The sequence below is a fragment of the Vanrija albida genome, assembly GCF_041260175.1.
Source record: "Vanrija albida strain AlHP1 chromosome Unknown contig_5, whole genome shotgun sequence".
In the NCBI taxonomy this organism is placed as follows: domain Eukaryota; kingdom Fungi; phylum Basidiomycota; class Tremellomycetes; order Trichosporonales; family Trichosporonaceae; genus Vanrija; species Vanrija albida.
In genome coordinates this window covers 1,296,429-1,315,087 of record NW_027191424.1, presented here as the reverse complement: position 1 = coordinate 1,315,087, position 18,659 = coordinate 1,296,429, and the positions used below count along the sequence as shown (strand labels likewise).

The following is an 18,659-nucleotide window of genomic DNA, read 5'->3' as shown; positions in this document are numbered from 1 at the left end:
TCTGGTATAGGCCCAGCTTAGTGCCCAGCTACATAGCATCCAAGCCCTGCTCGTGATCTGGTGGGGGATGGTGGGCAGTGGGCGGCAATGGTTTTACCCCAGGTACAGCTGCTCAGTGACGACGACTGCCTGTACGTTATCCCCCCGGTGCTAGTCTGATTGTCCGCCGATTATCAGCTCGATGTGACTGCTGCAAAGCAATGACCGAGTCGGAGATGAGTTGCAGCATGGCTAGTCACCTGTCTACTTGCCGGCGTGGGTGGGTGCATTGAGCCCAGAGCGACGACTGTGGTTCCTGTCGCTCCAACTTGTGCAGTGCAGTGCTGCAAGCAAGCGAGCTCGCTGGCCCCCTCCCCTAGCAGGTATGCATTGCAGATGCAAGGTTTAGGGGGGTGAGTGAGGCGCAGCAGGTGGTGAGCCGAGCCGCGAGTCAGGTCGTCGAGGAGCCGGTAGCTCCATTGTTCTGGGTGAGGACCTGTTTCAATGACCCTAGCACGGATTTGGAAAATTGGCGCTGCAGGGCTGGGTGAGTTTAGTAGGAGTGAGGACGAGGAGCAGGAGCAGGAGCAAGAGGAGCAGCAGCTGCTGCACCAGCGCAGAGGATGACGAAAGAAAAGGCAAGATAGAATTAGACCCTATCTTGTTAGGAGCCAGCCAAATCGAGTGGCGTCACGGCCCAGCTGCCACCAAGGCACACCGACGACGAGGTCGACATCTGTACGGCTTCTGCAAACATGCCTCTGCGGCGACTGCAGCAGCTGCAGGCAGGTGCATGCACTGCCCAAAGATTCTTCTTATCCACGTCGTGCACGTCGTCGTGTAGTGTTCTCCTCCTTCTTTCCCAGCACTGCGTGTTGTTCTTTCTCTGGTCGTTGACCACCATCACCACCACCACCACACGACGCGTCGATCGCCGAGACCACTCAGTTCCACCACCCCACCCAGCACCCAGACAGGCCACTCTCGTCTCCTCGACCCCGGCCAGCACCACCACGACCCCACCTTCACCTCGCCCACCCAGCTACTACCACTCGTACCCCCTCCCACCCCCTTCCCGTGACGACTTGTCAAGCACATCCCCTTGGGATCAAACACCTGCACCTCGTAACCAGGTACCTCTCGTTTGACCGCCGCCCTCCGCGTCTCGTCCAGCGCGATCTCCTACACCGCGTCTGGTGAAACAGGAACAACAAGACGTAACAAGACGGACAAGACGGCCACTGCCCCTGTCCACAGCGCAGACGTCTCTGCAAGCAAAACAAAAGTCTAGACCGAAGTGCAGTCATCACATCGGCGCTCCTTACGACACGGCGACGGCTATCCCAACGACAACGACGAAATCAGTCTTGCTCGCACTGACGGCCAACGTTTCGACGACGCCCACCCCACGCCGCCCACAAACACAGCCACCATCACCACACACGCCATGACGTCCCCTCTACACAAGTTTCTCTTCTCCCCACCACCCTCGCCGCCTCTGGCCACAGACGCCCAGGCCGACCCAAACTCGCCCTTCACTCCCCTCGCCTCCCTCCTCCCCGGCGCAGCGCCCCTCGACCCAAAGGTGTCGCCCCGCGTCGCCCAGCGCGGTCGCCTCGACGCCGCTGCGTCGCTCCCATCCCGTTTCTTGTCGCCCAACTCGCCCACCAACAGCATGTCGCTGATCGACGTCGAGGCCGCCAACGCCGGGTTTGACAGCGAAGAGAAGAAGTCGCCCTCGATCCTGTCGCCGCTGCTGTCGCCGCGTCTGGCTCACTACCGCGCGACCATCCCCCGCCCCATCCTCCGCCTCTTGTTCTTCGCCGTCGTCCTCTTCACCTGCGTGGCCGTGCTCGTCATCACCGACAAGCGCGCACCAGCCACAAGCGGACCCCACGCGTACGCCCCGCCCCAGGCGACGCAGGCACGCAAGCTCCGCAAGCAGCTCTCGTTTGAGAAGGGCAAGCAGGCGCCTCTGGTTGCTCGTGAGTCGCGCGACTGGACTGCTAGTGGGGCACACACTAACAACGCCCCAGCCAACCCCCGGACGTTCCGCCCCAACCCGCACCCACTGCCCGCGTCGCACGAGCTGCTCGCCCTCACCTGGTTTGTCCAGGAGTCGGCGTACAACAAGCTGCCGTCCAACCTCGACGCTTCGTTCCCCCTCGACGCCGCCACGATCATCGGCCCAGTCGGCGCCGGCAAGCTCGGCGACTCGGACAGCGAGGGCGAGCGCAACTGGCTGCGCGACCTCAAGGAAGAGTTTGAGAGCAACGTCATTGTCTGGTTCTCGGGCTCGGCACCTCCCTTCTACGCGCTCGAGGGCATCCAGAACCGTCACGGCCACGGAAAGCGCGTTTCCATGGTCTCGACGTCGAACCGCCCAGACGCTCACGTCGTCCGCGGCATCCTTCAGCGTCTGGGCTACGACCTGGATCGTGCGCCTGTGCTCATCATTGGCGGTGAGGCTATCGAGGCCACTGCCGAGCGCATGGCCGAGCTCCGCGAGTCGGGCGAGTTGGGCGAGAAGCTGTCGGAGATCGGCTGGGTTGGCGCAGGCGTCCCCTCGAAGCGTTAAATGCCGCGGCGCCGGTAATAGAAGATCATGTAGGCTGGGCTCGTAGTCTCCCCGAGTTGGAGTGTCATGTTTATCATTGTAACATATGCAGTGCATCGGTTTGATGTGGGATGAGAGCACGAGCAGGAGCAGGAGCAGGAGCAGGAGCAGGGGTGCTGGGGGGGCGTGTGTGTGGAGGCCTAGTACATAGAATGATGTCAGGCGCGTGCGCCGGACGGGATCAAATTCAAAATAGCGTGGATTTTTGACCCTGGCGGTGTTATCAAACACGCGACGCGTTGACTTGTGGTCTACGAGATTGAATTCCATCTCGGCGAGTGGGTACATCTTTGTCCATCTCGACTCTCTTGACGTTCTCCACATCCTCTCTTTCTCCCTCTCTCTTTGACCGTCTAGTCGACTCAGTGGAGCGGGTGAAAAGATGTCGCACGTGACATTTGACAACAGTGAGCTGGCCTCTTGGCGGTTTGCGCAAAGCTCACACCCCAGTCTACATTGGCGAGTCGGCAGAGCTTGGAAGTGAGTAGACACACATTGCGCCTTCCCTCGCCACCCGCATCTGACACAGACAAGAGCTCCGATTCAATCCAGCTGGTTTCGGATGGAAGTCGTACAAGGACGAGAACAATACGCCTACGACGTTCAACGGGTCTGATGTCCGTGGCGCTACCTGGTTGCGGTACGTTGCGAGCTGCGTGTGTGGGACAAGGCGCTCGACTAACCCACACAGCGTCGCACGCAACTTTCAGCTCCGCATCTTCTTGAGAACCCCCGACAAGCCGCGCGTCACCTTTGACGGCTTCAAGCGCGACGAGTTTGACAAGGTCAAGCGCACCCTTGACGAGTACTTTGGCATCAAGCTCGACCACCGCGACATCAGCCTCAAGGGCTGGAACTGGGGCAAGGCCGAGGTCCAGAGTGGGTAGATGCCTCGTGTTCGCAGAGACATCCACTGACACCTCAGACAATGAGATCGTGTTCGAGGTGCAGCACAAGGAGGCGTTCGAGCTGCCGCTCGCCCAGGTGGCCAACTCGAACATTGCTGGCAAGAACGAGGTCGCCATCGAGTTCAACCCCCAGCCCATCCCTGGTGTCGGTGCTCGCGAGCCCGATGAGCTAGTCGAGGTCCGTTTCTATGTCCCGGGCAAGAGCAAGAAGCCCAAGGGAAGCGACGCCGGCAGCGGCGGCGAGGAGACGGACGTGGATGACGAGGGCAACGAAATCTCGGCCGCCGAGGCAATGCACAACCTCATCAAGCAGAAGGCCGACATTGGCGCTGCCGTGGGCGACAGCATTGTTGTTTTCGAGGACGTGCTCGTTCTCACTCCTCGTGGCCGCTTCTCGCTCGAGTTCTTCCACGAATCGCTGCGTCTGTTAGGCAAGTCGACCGACTACCGTGTGCCGTTCAACTCGATCCACCGCATCTTCCTTCTGCCAAAGTTGGATGACCTGCACATCCAGCTCGTGCTCGGCCTCGACCCGCCTATCCGCCAGGGTGCGACTCGCTACCCTTTCCTTGTCGCCCAGTGGCCCAAGGACGAGGAAGTGGACGCCGAGCTCAACCTCGACGACGAGGAGATTGCCAAGTACCCCGACCTGCAGAAGAAGTACGAGGCGCCGACGTTCCAGGTCATCTCACGTGTCCTCAAGTCGTTGACCGGCAAGAAGGTGACGCCACCCGGCAGCTTCCGCAACGCCCAGGGCGTCAACGGCCTCAAGGCCAACGTCAAGGCTGTTCAGGGCGAGCTCTACTTCCTGGAGAAGGGCCTCATCTTCATCGCCAAGCAGCCTATTCTGATCGACTTTAGCAAGACGGAGAGCATCTCGTTCTCGCGTGTGGGCAGCGGTGTCGCCTCTGCGCGTACGTTTGACATGCGCGTCGTTTCCAAGACGGACAGCGCGGACCACGTGTTCAGTGCCATCAGCAAGGAGGAGGTTGGACCCATCTCGCAGTTCCTGGCCAGCAAGAATGTGCGCTTGAAGAACGAGATGGAGGACACGATGGACCTGGCGGGCGACATGGACCTCGACGACCTATCGGACGACGACGACGATGCCAGCATCCCGTCCGAGGATGAGGGCCGCAAGAAGAAGAAGGGCAAGAAGGTCGAGAAGGTGCAGCCGCGCAAGGGCGCCGACGACGAGGACGAGTCTGAGGACGAGGACTTTATGGACGAGTCGTCTGACGGCGGCTCGCCGAGCGAGTCTGACTCTGACGACGAGGATTCTGGAATGGCGTCGGACGCGTCTGACCCGATGATGGAGGAGCTGCGCAAGAAGCAGGCTGCCAAGCGCGCGAAGAACAAGAAGGCGCAGAGCGGGTCTGATGACGAGGCGCCAAAGAAGAAGAAGGCCAAGATGGACGTCGACTAGAGGGTGTGGTATGTGCCGAGGCACGTTGTAGCATTATGTTTTTCATCATCAGCGAGGTGGGGGGCTGCTACCACTTTGGTGGATCAGGCTGGCTGCGGCGGTGCAAGACGCGGCGCGTCTGCGACTGCGGGTGCGGGTGTTTGGGTGGCTACCGACGGAGTACCTCGAGGAACGGGGGTGGGAGGGGGTGTTGTTTGTGTGGAGTGCGTGGAGGGGAGGGAGGGAGGGGGGGAGGTGGAGGGCGAGGTGGGCAGCGGGCGCGGCGCGAGTCGAGTTTGGAGTGTCATGGTCTTGGCGAGCGAGTGTGAAGGGGCCAGAGGAGTGGTACAGAGGGTCGGGTGTGTCACAGTGAGGTGATTGGGCTCGCACCAGGAGACGCGACGTACGTGGGTGGGCGGGGGCCTGGGGGGAGGCATGCCGCGGCTGTTGCCGTCTGCGGTGCGGCGACACGGCTCCGACGCGAAACCTGGAACCTATGCATGCGAGCCCGCCGGCCGCAGTCAAGTCACCAGCGTACCTCACCCCGGCCTGCGCGTTGCGTCGGACGCGATGCCGACGCCGCCGCGTCCCCTTGTACTGTGACGCGCCCTGGCCGCGCCGCCGCCGGGTGATCGGCGTGTGGCAGGTGGCAGGAGTTTGCGAGGCACGGCGTGCGTGTTTGGCTCTGCCGACGCGCCTGCTTTGCCACAAGGTTGGGCCCGCGTTTCGTGCATGCTTTTACGAGCCCTTGTTTGCGTGTTCCTAATCGTGCGTGCGTGCGCTGCATGCTGACTGGTTGCGGTGCGCGGTGCTGCGACAGCGCCGCATTATTAAGAGGGGGTGCGTCCCTCGCAACCGCTCCATCGATCCCCTCCCCCCCGCCCCACAATGCTCGTCAAGAACCTCGCCATCCTCGCACTCGCCGCCGCCGCCGTCGACGCGCGCAAGCCCAACCTCCGCCGCGGCAAGGACGGCAAGGTGTGCCGCCCCCGCCCGGTGTCGTCTACGACCGCGGCCGCCTACGAGCCCACCCAGGCCGCGCAGGAGTACGCCCACGACGCGGCGACCCCCGTCGACTCCTCGTCGGCCGTCGCCGAGTCGTCGGCCGCCCCAGAGGAGCACCACGACCAGCCGCAGCAGGACGAGCAGCACCACGACCAGCAGCAGGACGAGCAGCACCACGAGGAGCAGCCGCAGCAGCACGACCAGCAGCAGGACCAGCAACAGCAGCAGGTCGACGAGCACCACGACCAGCCGCAGGACGGCAACCTTGCCGCGCCGCCTCCCGAGGAGAACAACAACAACAACAACAACAACAACAACAACAACGGCGGCGGCGAAAAGTTCACGGGCGACGCGACATACTACAACTCGCGCTCGCCCCACCAGAACGAGGGCATCTCGAGCGGCATTGGCGCCTGCGGAGATCTGCTGAGCGACAACGACGACCACATCGCGCTCAACGCCGCCCAGTTCAACAAGGACGAGGTGTGCGGCAAGCGCGTCGTCGTCACCGACAAGGAGACGGGCAACGTGATCACCGGCACCGTCCGGGACCGCTGCGGCAGCTGCGGACACGGCAGCCTCGACCTCGTTGAGGGCCTGTTCGTCAGGCTGCACGGTAAGACGGGCAAGATCCCCATCGAGTGGCACTGGGAGTAGGCGTAGGTGCGAGTCGTGTTAGAGCTTTCATATACGGACACTGGCTTGTTCCTCTTTCGTCTTCTGCTGCCTCGGGCTAGGCGGCTGCATATGTCATATGCATTGGTTGGACTTTTGCGAGGATGGATGGATGGATGCAGGCGGCGACGCGTCCAGTGACGACGCGCCCGCCACCAGGGTGCCGCTGCCGCTGGCTGCCGTATTTCGGGCCGAACCACTAGCGCGACTGTTCATTTCCCTCCTCCATCTCTCTCGTCAGACTCGACGAACCGGCACTCGCCCTCGCCGCAAGAGCCCCACGCCGGCTCTCCCACACCATGGCCGCACCGTTCCAGGACGTCGCCGTGCTCTTCGTGCGTGTGCGCCTCTGCCCCGCTGATACCAGGGCGACTCGATCACCAACCAGCAGCACGAGGACGGCAGCATGCAGGCCCGCTTCTCGGCAGCGTACCGCCGCAAGCTCGACATCCTGAACCGCGGATATGGGGGGTACAACACGCGCTGGTGGGTTTGCGGCTGGGGGCGGCGCTGAGCGCAGGACGCGGCTGCTCTTCGACACCATCTTTGCGAAGAAGGAAGACGCGGCGCGCGTGCCGGCCGTGCGGCTCGTGACGATCTGGTTCGGTGGGTCAGCCTAGCGAGGAGCGACGGCAGCTGACTCTCCTCCCTGTTCTGCCCCCCAGGCGCAAACGACTCGGTCCTCCCCGACGCCGAGCAAAAGGTCCGGCAGCACGTCCCGCTCGCAGAGTACACGGCCAACCTGCGCTTCTTCCTCGACGCGCTGACGTCGCCCACCTCGCCCTACGCCGCAGCCCACGGCAAGGGGCTCAACATCGTTCTCGTGACCCCGCCGCCGATCTACCCGCCGGCGATGGGCGGTGGCCCGTTCGCGCGCGAGCGCGACCCCGCCGTCTCGGCGCAGTATGCCGCGGCTGTGCGCGCCCTCGGGGCCGAGTACGCCGCCCTGGAGAGCGACGAGGGCAACTGGAGGGTCGGGGTCGTGGACATGTGGAGCGCGGTGATTCGCGCGGCGGGCGGCGAGGGCGACGAGCTGAGGGCGTTCTTGAGGTGAGTGTGGTCATGACTGGCGCGGGTTCGGCGAGCGCAGTGGCTCCACGTTTGCGCTCGGGGCTGAGCTCTGACCGGCGCCTACGGCTCGGGACTCGGTCGAGCGGGACGGAGGTGCAGAGCAGCTATCCTCGTTCCGCCTCCATGGGGCCGCTGCACGCCCCACGGGAAGGTCGTGGGCGCTGCGACTCGCCTGCTGCCGGCGGCTTTGGCACCAATTGCCTCGGCAGACGAGCGGAGCTGGAATCTGCCTGCTCGTCTCCAGCCGCCCCGCTGTTCTATTCATTCCGCTGCGTCTATTGTTGTCCGCGCTATCATCTCGGCCCCACACGTGCCTCGAACCACTCTCCACCTTCGCTCAGCACACTAACTCCCCAGCGACGGCCTGCACCTCACAAGTCGCGGCTACGGGGTATTCTGGGACGAGTACACGGCGCTGGTGCGCGGGCACCTGCGGGGCCGCGGGCTCGACTGGGAGGACGTCGAGGACCTTCCGCTGCGCATGCCAAAGTGAGTGGCCTGGGGGCCGTGGCGGCTGTCGACGGCTCGCTGCTGCACTCAACGGTGGTTGCGGCCGAGCGTCCGGCAGAGCTCCACTCACGCCCCAGCTTTGAGAACGTCGACGCAGACAACCCCTCCACTGTGGTCACTGGAATGCGTCTGCCTCCCATCCGCCAGTAGCGCGACTCTTGCTCTCGGAGGAGGCCGTGCCCACGACGTCATTTTTTTTTTCTGGAGTGGAAAGTGGAACACACCCCGCCCGGAATAGACAACGTCGCCCACTCACGCGACCATGTGCCCCCAACCAGGCAGGACCTCGGTATTTACATTGCCTCGGCACGCCGAGCGACGGATCTAGCGACGATAGGGAGGGGGTGTGCGGTTTGCATCAGGAATGGGCTTCCCCGAGAGCTAGAGGAGGCAAGGCCGCTAGCTTCACGAGCAGCCAACTCAAACCACAGACACTGCTCCTAACAGTCATACTCAGCTGCAACCCCTCACCCAGCTGATCAACCCCGGCTGGCTCGCACCCAGCGGCGGCTCGGTCCACCGCCCCGCGTCCGCGTCCGCGATATCCAGCAAAGGGCACTTACGGCCCGGCCTACGCCGCCCGCCGACGTCGCCCCTGCGCAGCGCTCCGCGCACTAGCACAGATACAAGACTGGCGATGGTTGCATATGGCGCGGTGAGACTGACGCACTTACTCAGGGTCGCGCGAGCAGCTGGAGCGAAGCGGAGCGCTACGGCCGTGGCGGGTGTGGCGGAGTGGTGCGGCTGGGGTGGTGGTTCGCTACGGCGAGCTATCTGCAGCGGCTAGCTGCCCGTGGTGGCATGTGCTGTCGGCGGGTGACGAGAGTGGGTGAGCTGAGTCGAGCGAGGAGCGAGTCAAGATGAGGACGGTGCGTGCTCTGTCCTCAGCGCTCAATAAAAGACGCACTGTGTGCTCGCTGCCACCGGCACCACCCACCGAACCCACGCCCCCACCCCACACCATGGCGTCCAACCTCGTCCCACCCGCCGAGGTGATGCTGCACGACGTGCCGGAGCCCGAAGTCCACCTGCACCATTCCCCCGAAGTCGACGTGCACGACAGTGAGTGGGCATATACCCCGCCCCGCTGACGCATCTCGCAGAGACGCGCAACTCCCACCCGCTCGAGGTCTACCTGCACTACGCGGCGATTGAGCGCGCGCGCGAGGAGCACGACCCGCGCCCGATCCCCGACGCGCCGTGGACCGTGCTGTTCAAGACGCTCACGGGGCAGCGCAGCAAGATTGTGCACCCGCACACGCCGGCCGCGCAGCCGCAGTACGTCGAGGCCGGGTTCCCCTCCGAGAAGAAGGGCCAGGCCGCGGGCACGGTGCAGGTCGGCGCGCCGGAGGCCTTCGACGCCGAGATCGCCGGGCAAAAGGAAACGGCGTACCGCCTCCTCCGGGTCGCGAGCTGGCAGATCGTCTTCTACCTCATCACGACTGACATCCTCGGCTTCTCGTCGGCGCCGATGGCGTTCGCCGAGCTCGGCTACGGGCCCGGCGTGCTCGTCTACACCTTCTTCTTCCTGCTCGCGTTTGGCTCGGGCCAGATCCTGTGGAGGATGTACCTCGGCCTCGATTCCGAGGTCTACCCCGTGACGTGCTACGCCGACCTGGGCGAGCGGACGTTTGGCCCGGCCGCGCGGCACGTGTTCAACGTGCTGCAGAGCCTCCAGCTCATCATGAACGTGGCCATCCTCATCATCGGCAACGGGCAGACGCTGGCCACGATCATCAACTACAAGTTCTGCTACATCGTGCTCAACGTGTTCTGGGCGCTGGCCGGCATGGTCGCCGGGCAGATCAAGAGCCTGCGCAACTTTGCGTGGTTCACAAACCTGAACATATGGCTCAACCTCGTGGTGATGGCGATTACGATGGCCGGCATCGCAATCTACGCGCCCGTCCCGAGTCAGAGCAACCACAAGGACCTGAGCCAGCCGATCATGCGCTCCGGGTGGGTGCCGAGCTACACTGTCGGCTGGTTCGAGCAGGTCGGCGGCGTACAGCTCGCGGTCTTCAGCTACGGCGGCGCCATGATCTTCACAGAGTTCATGGCCGAGATGCGCCGGCCGCGGGATTTCTGGAAGGCCGCATTCTTCAGCCAGCTCTTCTGCTACGTCATGTACATGTTCTTTGGGCTGTTCTGCTATTCCTAGTAAGTGCGAGCGCGCGCAAGCGCGCAGCGCGAGCAACAGGACTGTGATCGCTGACACCCCCCAGCCAAGGCCAGTACACGGCCATGCTCCCGTCCCTCAACTTTGACAACACCAAGCTCCAGCTCGCGTGCAACATCATCGGGCTGGTCTCGACCGGCGTCGCCGCCGTCCTCTACGCCAACATCGGCGTCAAAGTCTTCTACCAGAACGTGCTGCGCGAGTACCTCTCCGCCCCGGCGCTCACGACGCGGCGCGGCGCCATCCTCTGGAGCATCACCGTCGTCATCTACTGGTGCATCGCGTGGGTCGTGGGCAGCGCCATCCCCAACCTCAACAGCCTCGTCACGATTGTCGGCGCGGCCTGCATCCTGCAGTTCACGTACACGTTCCCGCCGCTCCTCCTCGTCGGCTTTTGGGTGCAGCACGACGCGATGCGCGACGACGCGCCTTGGGAGCCCGGCATGGAGGAGTGGGCCGGGCGCGTGGATAGCTGGAGGGAGTGGAGCCGCTGGAAGAGAGGCTTCGCGCCATACTGGTGGGCGAAGGGCTTCCTCCTGCTGCTCTTCCTCGGCGCGCTCGCGCTGGCCGGGCTCGGGCTGTACGCCGGCATCGAGGGCGCGATCCAGGCGTTTGCGGCGAGCCACACCACGTCGTTTAGCTGCCGCGCGCCGGGGCAGCCGTAGGCCGCAGGCGTTTGTAAGACTTAGTACTGTCAATGCAAGATACATGTCGGTGCGGGCGAGCGGCGCGGTGCAGCGCGGCGCGGGCTAGATACAGTACAACGGGAAAGCTCAGAGCGCCGTGAGCACACCGACGAGCGAGCCGGCGACAATGAACGCGACGACACCAGTGGACGCCACGCCCGCCACGCCGGCAGACCGCTTCCAGCGCCCCGACCCATCTCCCAGCGTCATCTCGCTCACGTTGCTCAGCTTGGACCCGTGCGCGCGCACCTCGAACGGCTGCGACGTCCAGTACACCTCTGCGCGGCGTGAGCGCTCGTCCGACGCCGTCCCGCCCCCACTCACCCTTGGCATTCCTGATGTTGACCAGCTTGATGACATACGCCTTGCCCGGCGGCACGTCGGGCACCGAGACCGTGTAGTTTGTGATGACTTGGGCGCCGAACCACACTGCGGGGGTTAGTACATGGTCGCTGGCGGCCGCCGCCACGCCACTCACACCCAGGCACCTTGGGCTGGCCGTACGGGCTGCCGAGCTCGAGCCGGGGGATCATGGAGCGGATTCCCCAGATGCCCGGGCCCGACAGCTCCTCGCGCCGGCCAACGTCGACGAGCAGCGGCGTGGCCGGGAAGCGGGCGGGAAGCGCAGAGTTCTCGGTCGGCTCGATCCACAGGCGGTTGTCCGTGCCGGCGACCCCTGGGGCGTTAGCCTCTGTCTGCACGCACGCTGCCCCTTCGGGCCCACTTACACCACTGCTTGCGCGTAGGCGACAGCACCCGCACGTGGTTCTTGGACAGGGTCGTCGGCGGCGCCTTGAACTGCCAGATGAGGCCGGGAATGTCCTCGTACTCGAGGTCCTTGGGCTTGAGCTTCTCGAGCGTGCGCCACTTGTTCTTGACGCGCGGGTTGTACGTCGCCAGGTCGAGGAACGAGCCCTCGTCGTGCCGCCACACGTCGGACCAGGGGATGCGGCGGCCGCCCTTGCGCTGCCCTCCGCCGGGCCCGTCGTCAATCTCGTCGTCGTCGTCGCCGTCGTCGTACTCGATGTCCTCGGGCTCGGTGAGCCGGTCGAGCTCGCGCAGCTCGGCAATCGTCTCGAGGTCGGCGTCCAGCCCGTCAATGTTGGGCGGGGTATACTTTGGCTTCTTGGGCCCCTGCACCTTGGGGTGGACTTGGCCAGGCTTGATGTCGTCTGGGCGCTCGACGTCCTCCTCCTCCTCGTCGCCTGCGGCCGCCGACGACTCGGCGTCGGGCGGGCGTTGGTCGGGGTGCTCCTCCTGCCCGCCCGTGACCTCGAAGGGCGGTGGCGTGTCGTCGTCGAGAAAGATGCCGGCGTGCGCCGGCTGCTTCTCCTCGACGACGGGGACGGGCTGCTGCGCGCCGTCCTCGGCGAGCACGGGGCGCAGGGCGAGCGACAGTGACAACACGAGCAGTGCCGCGCGCATGGTGTTGAGTGGGTGTGGTGTGGTGGGTTGAGTAGAGTGCAGTTGTCAAGTTGGGACGGTGCGAAAGTGTGGGTACATGCCGGGGTCGGTCGCTGGGGTTGCCGTCGCCGTCGCTGAGCAGAGCTCGGTCGTGATGCTAGTGCGTTGATGGCCGTTCGGGGTGAGAGTCGTTGCCGTTGCCGCGTGCCGCGTGCCGTTGCCGCCTGCATAGGCTGTCAACAGGGAGGTGTGCCTGTGTGCATGAGCAGGCTGGCAGGTGGAAAGCCAAGCCGGGTAGCTGGCTGGGTCGTAGAAGGCTCGTTGCCTCTGGAATGACGGCATCTGGCTTCAAACCCTTGGCCGGGGAGAGAGCGAGAGAGCATCGATCTGTACCTGCCAGCCACGCGCGGCGAGGCTTCACCATTACAAGTCTACCCTAATCGATGACAGATCGCGACAGATAGTCATTACGAGCGAGCCAAAGCAAGCAGAATGCATTAGACATGGTGGCACCTTGCTCCTAATGGACTCGCATGTGACAACGATCGAGTCGGCCGACTCGCCGCCTGGCTGATCGCCACCCCTGCCCCAGACCCCCTCACGGAGCATGCCACCTGTGCAAGCTCCAGCCGACGCGACGCGATGCAAGAGCACATGCCCATGGTCGTCGTCGTCGGCGTGGCCATCGACGCATTGACAAGGCAACACGAAGCAGCGACAGAAGCAGCATGCACAGAACAGTCTGCACTCTCCTCGCTGTCCGAGCGCCCCGTGGGTCAAGTGATCATCCATCCAGGGCCGCCTTCCTTGCGTGCTCGGCCCGGCGGCGTCATTTGCCGCGGGCCAGACCCGGCCTGCCACTGCCGGCCCAGCTCGACTCGACAGCAGCTACAAGTCATATCCATCGTCGTCCACATCCTCCTCGCCCGCAATCCACCACCAGCACCACCCCACCATGCTCGCCACGGGCTTCTCGGCCGTCCTCAACCGCTTCCCGCACCACGAGGCCAGCGGGCGCCGCCCCCGCCTGGGCGCGAAGCGCGGTGCCACCCGCCCCGCTGTTGCCGGCGCTGGCGCTGTCGCCGCTGCCCCGCCCCAGGCGACGACGGCCGCTGCGGCCACGACGCTGCGCCGCTGGCTGTCCCGATGAGCCGGCGGCAGCCCTGTGGATAAACCGATGATTGCAAGGTATGGAATGAGCTGGGAGGGCCGCCACTGACGCCCGTGTAGCCGAAGACACCGAGGCCCCGTCCGTGCGGCCTCGAGGCCGTGTTGTTCCATGTTTGTATGTACCGGTATCATGAGTAGGGGGCGAGGGCTGGCGGCTGGCGAGGTGGGCGGGGCGAGACGTCGAGTGGCCAGGCGGGGACGGCCACGGCTGCGGCGGCTGGGAGATGACCGCCCGATGCTGGCGACGCATCACCGCTGTGCCGCCCAGCATGGCATGTGCGCCTGTGCAGGCAGGCGGCACGCGGCATGACACGGTCGCGCGGTCGTGTGCGGCGAGCGCGTGTGGTGGAGTGGGGACAGCCGGTGCGGGGAAGGCGAGGCCCCGCGGCGGCGTGGTGGACGGCGACGTCGCAGAACATGACTTGCACGCGACAGATAGGCCCGCAGACGGTATCCATCGGGATACGCATCGGCCGAGTCGAGCGAGGCCTCGTCACGACCAGTCAGTGCAGGACGGTGCAGGCAGGGCAAAGGGAGCGTTTCAGACGGCGGCGGACGCAGGGTGGCGAGGGTCAATGGGGCGGGGGGTGCGGGGTGGGGTGGGTGGCGCCAGGCGGGGCGGCGAGGCGGGCAGCGCGGGCAGATGCGCATACGCCATGCTTGTGCGCCGTGGCTCGCCTAGAATGCATGCTGCGCCGTGCGTTGCGCCGCGCCGCTCGAGCCAGGAGGCGGCACTCGGAATCGCCGCACACCAGCGTTACGAGACGAAACGGCGGACAGGAGAAGGAGAATACCTAGAAGCCAAGGCACGCCGTCGCGTCGGGCCACACCCCGCCTCTCCCGCCTGGCGGGGGTGGGTGGCATGTTGATCCACACGGCCACACGTTCCTAAAGTCTTGGTCCGATCCGCCCTGTCGTGCTCGTCCGACTCGCAGGCCGGTGCGCGCGGAGGCATGCACAGGCTGGCTTGGTGTTTGTGGCCAAGCCAAGGACAAGGACAGTCGACCAACTCTGCATCGCTCACTCACCCACCACAATGCTCGCGACCAAGCTCCTGCTCCTCTTCCTCGCGCCGCTCGCCCTCGCGCAGGACAACGGCGGCGAAGGCGAAGGCGACGGCGGCGAGGGCAACGACGGCTCGAGCGTCGCGCCCTCGTCGTCCGCCGCGAGGCCGAGCGCCGCGCCCGCCAACGCGACGAGCACGGCCACTCCCGCGTCCGGCCCAGACAGCCTCACCTCCCAGACGGTGTGGACTGCGTTCCGCCCGCCGGCCTCCCTCTCGAACGGGACCACCATCTCGTTCCCGCACAACGGGAGCTGGGCCGTCCTCGGCGAGGCCCTCACGGTGCGCTGGAACGTGTCCGACACGCAGGCGGATACGGCCTTCTTCGAGCTCTGGTCCCCCTCGGTCGGGCGCTTCAAGGGCAACTACTCGGCCGCCAACGCCATCCCCGCCGGCGCGGCCGTCAAGCTGAGCGCCGCGAGCGCCGGCATCACCTTGTGAGTCGCCCCAACAGGGCCAGCTGACGCCCAGCTCGGCGGACCAGGTCGAGCCTGGCACAGGGTACGTGCTCCGCCTCGTGCCGGGCACGGCGAGGCCCGCCATCCCGCAGGGTAAGTTGGGTTGACGGCCGCGCTGAAGCTAGTCCTCGGCACCTCTGGCGCGTTCGAGATCAAGAAGGCGGGCGAGAAGGCCGACCCCGAGGCGAATGCCAAGGACGGCGGCAAGGGCGGCGGCAGCGGCAGCGGCGCGGGCCGCGCGGGCGTCGCGCCGGCGCTCGTCCTCGCCGCGGGTGTCGCGGGCGCCGTGCTGCTCTAGTGCGAGTCGCGCGCGTCGTAGGGGCTGTAGCCCGCCAGCAAGTCCAGGTCCAGCAACATAATACCAGTACCAATACCACTCACTTCGTCACATGGATCGCATGTCGTGTCGGGTGGGGGGAGGGGGGGGGGGGCGAAGCTCGCTGACCCCGGGGGTGGGCCGCGAGGGCGGACTGGCGCTAGGTCGACGGGGCGCTGGGTCGACTGACTGGCATGGGCTGGGCGCAGCTGGGCGACGGGCCTAACCCAGCCAAGCTAACCCAGCCAGCTGCCGGCCGCTAAGGGGGAATGCTGATCGTGACGAGCGAGACCCAGCGGCACCCTGCGCTCGCCACTCGACTGCCACACAGACGACAAACACCACTGCTACGATATTCATACTCATGCTACCGACGTCGCCCGTCGCCCAGTACACGCCGCTCGGCGCTCGCTGCGCTCGCGCCTCGCTAAACGCCCTGCGCAAGCACCAGCGCGTCATGCTCAACCATAGCCGCGACAATCGCCTCGACCCACGCGTCGTCGACCTCGGCGCCGCGCGCGCGCACCGTGTCGATCGCGACGCGCATGCAGTTGATGTGCAGGACCGCCGCGACGATCCGGCGGTGCTGCGCGCACGTGCTGCGCGTCACGGCGACGGGCAGGAAGTCGGGCAGGCGGACGTAGCACTGGCGCGCGTGGTGCGCCGGGCAGAGGTGGGCCGGGAGCTTGAGCCAGTTCTCGGGCTGGGCACGAGCGCGCGTTAGCGCGCGAGCGGGCGGGCAGGGGGGGGGGTGGGGGGCGGAGGGGAAGAGGGAAGGCGAGTGAGAAGGGAAGAGGAGGACGGAGTCGACGCAACCTACCTTGGTCTGCCAGTTGTCGTGCTCGCAGCCGTCGCTGCAGGGAAAGGTGATGGGCCCGGCGGGCGGGTGCGGGCACATGGTGTCGCCAAGGTGCAAGATGCTGGGTTGAGAGGGGAAGTGAGGAAGAGAGAGAAGACGGGTTGAACGACGTTTAAGTACGCGCCGCCGCCGACAAGGCGCAGCTCGCGCCGATCCGCGCCGCTGCCCACTGGCACGCGTTTGATTGCACTTGCGCACGCCCAACGACGCCGACTCTTGTGCACTCTTGTGCACTCCTGTCCACTCGCCCCGGCGGCCACAATGCACACTGTGTGATGGCCACACGACGCGCGACGCACACCCTTGTCCTCGCGCACCGCGGCGCTCCATCAGTCCTCATCAGTCCCACAACCTGGCCTCTGCCCCGTCAGCAGCCACATGGTCACACCGCCCCCATCAGTATCACCTCCCCACGCCCCAACCCCGCTGTACACTGCTGCATGTAGTCATCTACCACGCGACGCTCTCCCCCACCTCACCCCCTAATACCTCTTCGTGTTCGCGTCCAGGTCCTTGAGCACGAGCGTACTCCGCTTCGTGTCGAGGAACAGGTCCTCGAGCTGCGACACGTCGTCGAGCGACACCTCTGTCCGTCCGGCGGTGCGCGCGACGATCGACGACGGCGTGAGGAGCTGCAGCGCATAACGCAGCGAGCTCTTCTCGCCCTCGTCGGCCAGCTTATCGAGCGCAGCAGGCGACACCTGGATGCCCTCGACGCGGCAGCGCGTCTCGAGAATGGTCCGGATCTCGGCGCGAGCGTACGGCTCCGTCTTGACAATCATGCAGCGGTCGAGCAGGTCGACGGGGATGCCGTGAGGCGACTTGATGCCCTCGCCGCCGTAGCCACCGTCGTACTCGGTCCCGCGGATCGTCGTGATGCCTCTGTTGGACGCGAACACGACGTACGGCGACATGGGCGACTCGAGCGCGCGGTTCAGGTACGTGAAGCACTCCATGTCGAGCATGTGCACCTCGTCGATGAACAGCACACCGGGGACAAGCTCGGCGACACCCTGCTCAATGTAGCGGTCGACAACCTTGTTGATCTCGCGACGGAGCTTGTCGGTCACCTCGGTGCGGCCACCCTTGACGAGCTGGCCCATGACGCTCATAATGTCCTGGCCGCCCTGGGGGCGCGCGTTGGCCATGTCGAGGTCGTGCAGAGTCACGTCCTGGACAAGCTCCTTGCGCTTGTGCACGTCACCCTTGGGCAAGGGGACGTACTCCTCGGCCTCGAGGTCGTACTCGCTCGCGTACGCGTCCGAGCGGCCGACACGCTTGACGGCGCCCGTGTTGGCCTCGATGTAGATGACGTCGCCGACGACAACGCGCTCCTTCTGGATCGCCTCGTAGACCGACGGGTCGAGGCGAAGCTGCTTGGTGCCCTTGACCGTCTTGAGGCCGACAATGACGTGCGAGATGGTCTTGCCGTAGCCGGACAGGGGGTTCTCAGCCTCGGATGGCGTGAGCTCGGTGACCTCGCCCTCGTACACCTCCTTGGTCTCCTTGATCCTAAGGCCTGGGGTCAGCTAGGTGGTGAGGCTCAAGCTCACCTATTGCTCGACGGAAGCAGCTGCCAAGCACCTCGGTCTTCTTGACCTCGCCAGAGTACACCTCGGACCCGACCATGCCGCAGAATGGGACCTTGCTGCCGAGCTCCTGGCTGAGGGCGACGGCGAGGGCGGTCTGGGGTGTGAGTGGGTGCATGGGGCGAGTGGTGGGGCTGTGGACTCTGGGGGACTTGGGATGGGAGCCGCGTTCATGACGGCCGAAAGGAGGCATCAAGCCGCGTTGCTCAACAACACGGCGTCATCCAGCCAGCGAACGGAAGCTACCGCCAGCAGCCTCCGAGGTGAGCACCCCTCCGTCTGCCCCTCTCCCGCACCTCCAGACTCTCCCCAGGTCCAAGCCACCTCGCGCAGCTCGCGCTCCGCGCTCGCTGCCGCTCGCCAACTCACCTTACCCGTCCCCGGCGGCCCAACGAGCAGCACCGGCCGTCCGCTATGCCGTCCCTGCCGCAACAAGCTGAGGTGCAGGCCGAGCGCCTCGCGCGCCATGCGCTGCCCCACAAACCCCTGCGAGCTCTCCATCGCCGTGCCGTCGTCGGCGAGGCCGAGGCCCTTGATGTGCGAGTGCGTCGCGATGCGGCTCTCGCGCGTCGCCGCCGGCGGCGGGGGCTGCGTGATGATCGTGCCAGAGCCGCTGGCGGGCGGGACAGGCGGTGCTGGTGTCGACATGGTGCGTGGATGGGTGTGTGTTGTCAAGTTGTTGCTCGATGACGGTGGATGAAATCGAGCGGTCAGTGATGGGTGGGCATTATTATTTCCATTTTGTGTAATTAATCCCGTTTCAGC

General features: G+C 65.3%; 10 protein-coding genes across 10 annotated transcripts; 7 read left to right on the top strand and 3 right to left on the bottom strand.

Moving 5' to 3' along the window:
• Positions 1 to 1,426: 1,426 nt before the first annotated feature.
• Q8F55_006625 (uncharacterized protein) lies at positions 1,427 to 2,557 on the top strand (the record flags this gene model as incomplete). Its single annotated transcript, XM_069355082.1, has 2 exons — positions 1,427 to 1,964; positions 2,016 to 2,557. 2 exons carry the CDS (start codon positions 1,427 to 1,429, stop codon positions 2,555 to 2,557), a joined length of 1,080 nt encoding a protein of 359 aa, XP_069207153.1.
• Positions 2,558 to 2,978: 421 nt separating this feature from the next.
• POB3 (FACT complex subunit) lies at positions 2,979 to 4,930 on the top strand (the record flags this gene model as incomplete). Its single annotated transcript, XM_069355081.1, has 5 exons — positions 2,979 to 3,003; positions 3,047 to 3,076; positions 3,131 to 3,236; positions 3,288 to 3,475; positions 3,522 to 4,930. 5 exons carry the CDS (start codon positions 2,979 to 2,981, stop codon positions 4,928 to 4,930), a joined length of 1,758 nt encoding a protein of 585 aa, XP_069207152.1.
• Positions 4,931 to 5,797: 867 nt separating this feature from the next.
• Positions 5,798 to 6,571, top strand: Q8F55_006623 (uncharacterized protein; the record flags this gene model as incomplete). Its single annotated transcript, XM_069355080.1, has 1 exon — positions 5,798 to 6,571. One exon carries the CDS (start codon positions 5,798 to 5,800, stop codon positions 6,569 to 6,571), a length of 774 nt encoding a protein of 257 aa, XP_069207151.1.
• Positions 6,572 to 6,888: 317 nt separating this feature from the next.
• On the top strand, positions 6,889 to 8,320 carry IAH1 (isoamyl acetate-hydrolyzing esterase; the record flags this gene model as incomplete). Its single annotated transcript, XM_069355079.1, has 6 exons — positions 6,889 to 6,924; positions 6,957 to 7,075; positions 7,110 to 7,195; positions 7,255 to 7,639; positions 8,018 to 8,149; positions 8,248 to 8,320. 6 exons carry the CDS (start codon positions 6,889 to 6,891, stop codon positions 8,318 to 8,320), a joined length of 831 nt encoding a protein of 276 aa, XP_069207150.1.
• Positions 8,321 to 9,132: 812 nt separating this feature from the next.
• On the top strand, positions 9,133 to 11,014 carry Q8F55_006621 (uncharacterized protein; the record flags this gene model as incomplete). The annotated part of the gene is made up of 3 exons (XM_069355078.1): positions 9,133 to 9,232; positions 9,274 to 10,330; positions 10,396 to 11,014. 3 exons carry the CDS (start codon positions 9,133 to 9,135, stop codon positions 11,012 to 11,014), a joined length of 1,776 nt encoding a protein of 591 aa, XP_069207149.1.
• Positions 11,015 to 11,122: 108 nt separating this feature from the next.
• On the bottom strand, positions 11,123 to 12,460 carry Q8F55_006620 (uncharacterized protein; the record flags this gene model as incomplete). The annotated part of the gene is made up of 4 exons (XM_069355077.1): positions 11,123 to 11,313; positions 11,360 to 11,464; positions 11,514 to 11,711; positions 11,764 to 12,460. 4 exons carry the CDS (start codon positions 12,458 to 12,460, stop codon positions 11,123 to 11,125), a joined length of 1,191 nt encoding a protein of 396 aa, XP_069207148.1.
• A 934-nt stretch (positions 12,461 to 13,394) lies between these two features.
• On the top strand, positions 13,395 to 13,589 carry Q8F55_006619 (uncharacterized protein; the record flags this gene model as incomplete). The annotated part of the gene is made up of 1 exon (XM_069355076.1): positions 13,395 to 13,589. The coding sequence occupies one exon, from the start codon at positions 13,395 to 13,397 to the stop codon at positions 13,587 to 13,589; it is 195 nt and encodes a 64-aa protein (XP_069207147.1).
• A 1,056-nt stretch (positions 13,590 to 14,645) lies between these two features.
• Positions 14,646 to 15,428, top strand: Q8F55_006618 (uncharacterized protein; the record flags this gene model as incomplete). Its single annotated transcript, XM_069355075.1, has 3 exons — positions 14,646 to 15,109; positions 15,144 to 15,223; positions 15,256 to 15,428. The coding sequence occupies 3 exons, from the start codon at positions 14,646 to 14,648 to the stop codon at positions 15,426 to 15,428; spliced, it is 717 nt and encodes a 238-aa protein (XP_069207146.1).
• A 445-nt stretch (positions 15,429 to 15,873) lies between these two features.
• Positions 15,874 to 16,344, bottom strand: Q8F55_006617 (uncharacterized protein; the record flags this gene model as incomplete). Its single annotated transcript, XM_069355074.1, has 2 exons — positions 15,874 to 16,149; positions 16,267 to 16,344. 2 exons carry the CDS (start codon positions 16,342 to 16,344, stop codon positions 15,874 to 15,876), a joined length of 354 nt encoding a protein of 117 aa, XP_069207145.1.
• A 443-nt stretch (positions 16,345 to 16,787) lies between these two features.
• On the bottom strand, positions 16,788 to 18,542 carry RVB1 (RuvB ATP-dependent DNA helicase pontin; the record flags this gene model as incomplete). The annotated part of the gene is made up of 3 exons (XM_069355073.1): positions 16,788 to 17,824; positions 17,859 to 17,991; positions 18,264 to 18,542. 3 exons carry the CDS (start codon positions 18,540 to 18,542, stop codon positions 16,788 to 16,790), a joined length of 1,449 nt encoding a protein of 482 aa, XP_069207144.1.
• Positions 18,543 to 18,659: the final 117 nt, after the last annotated feature.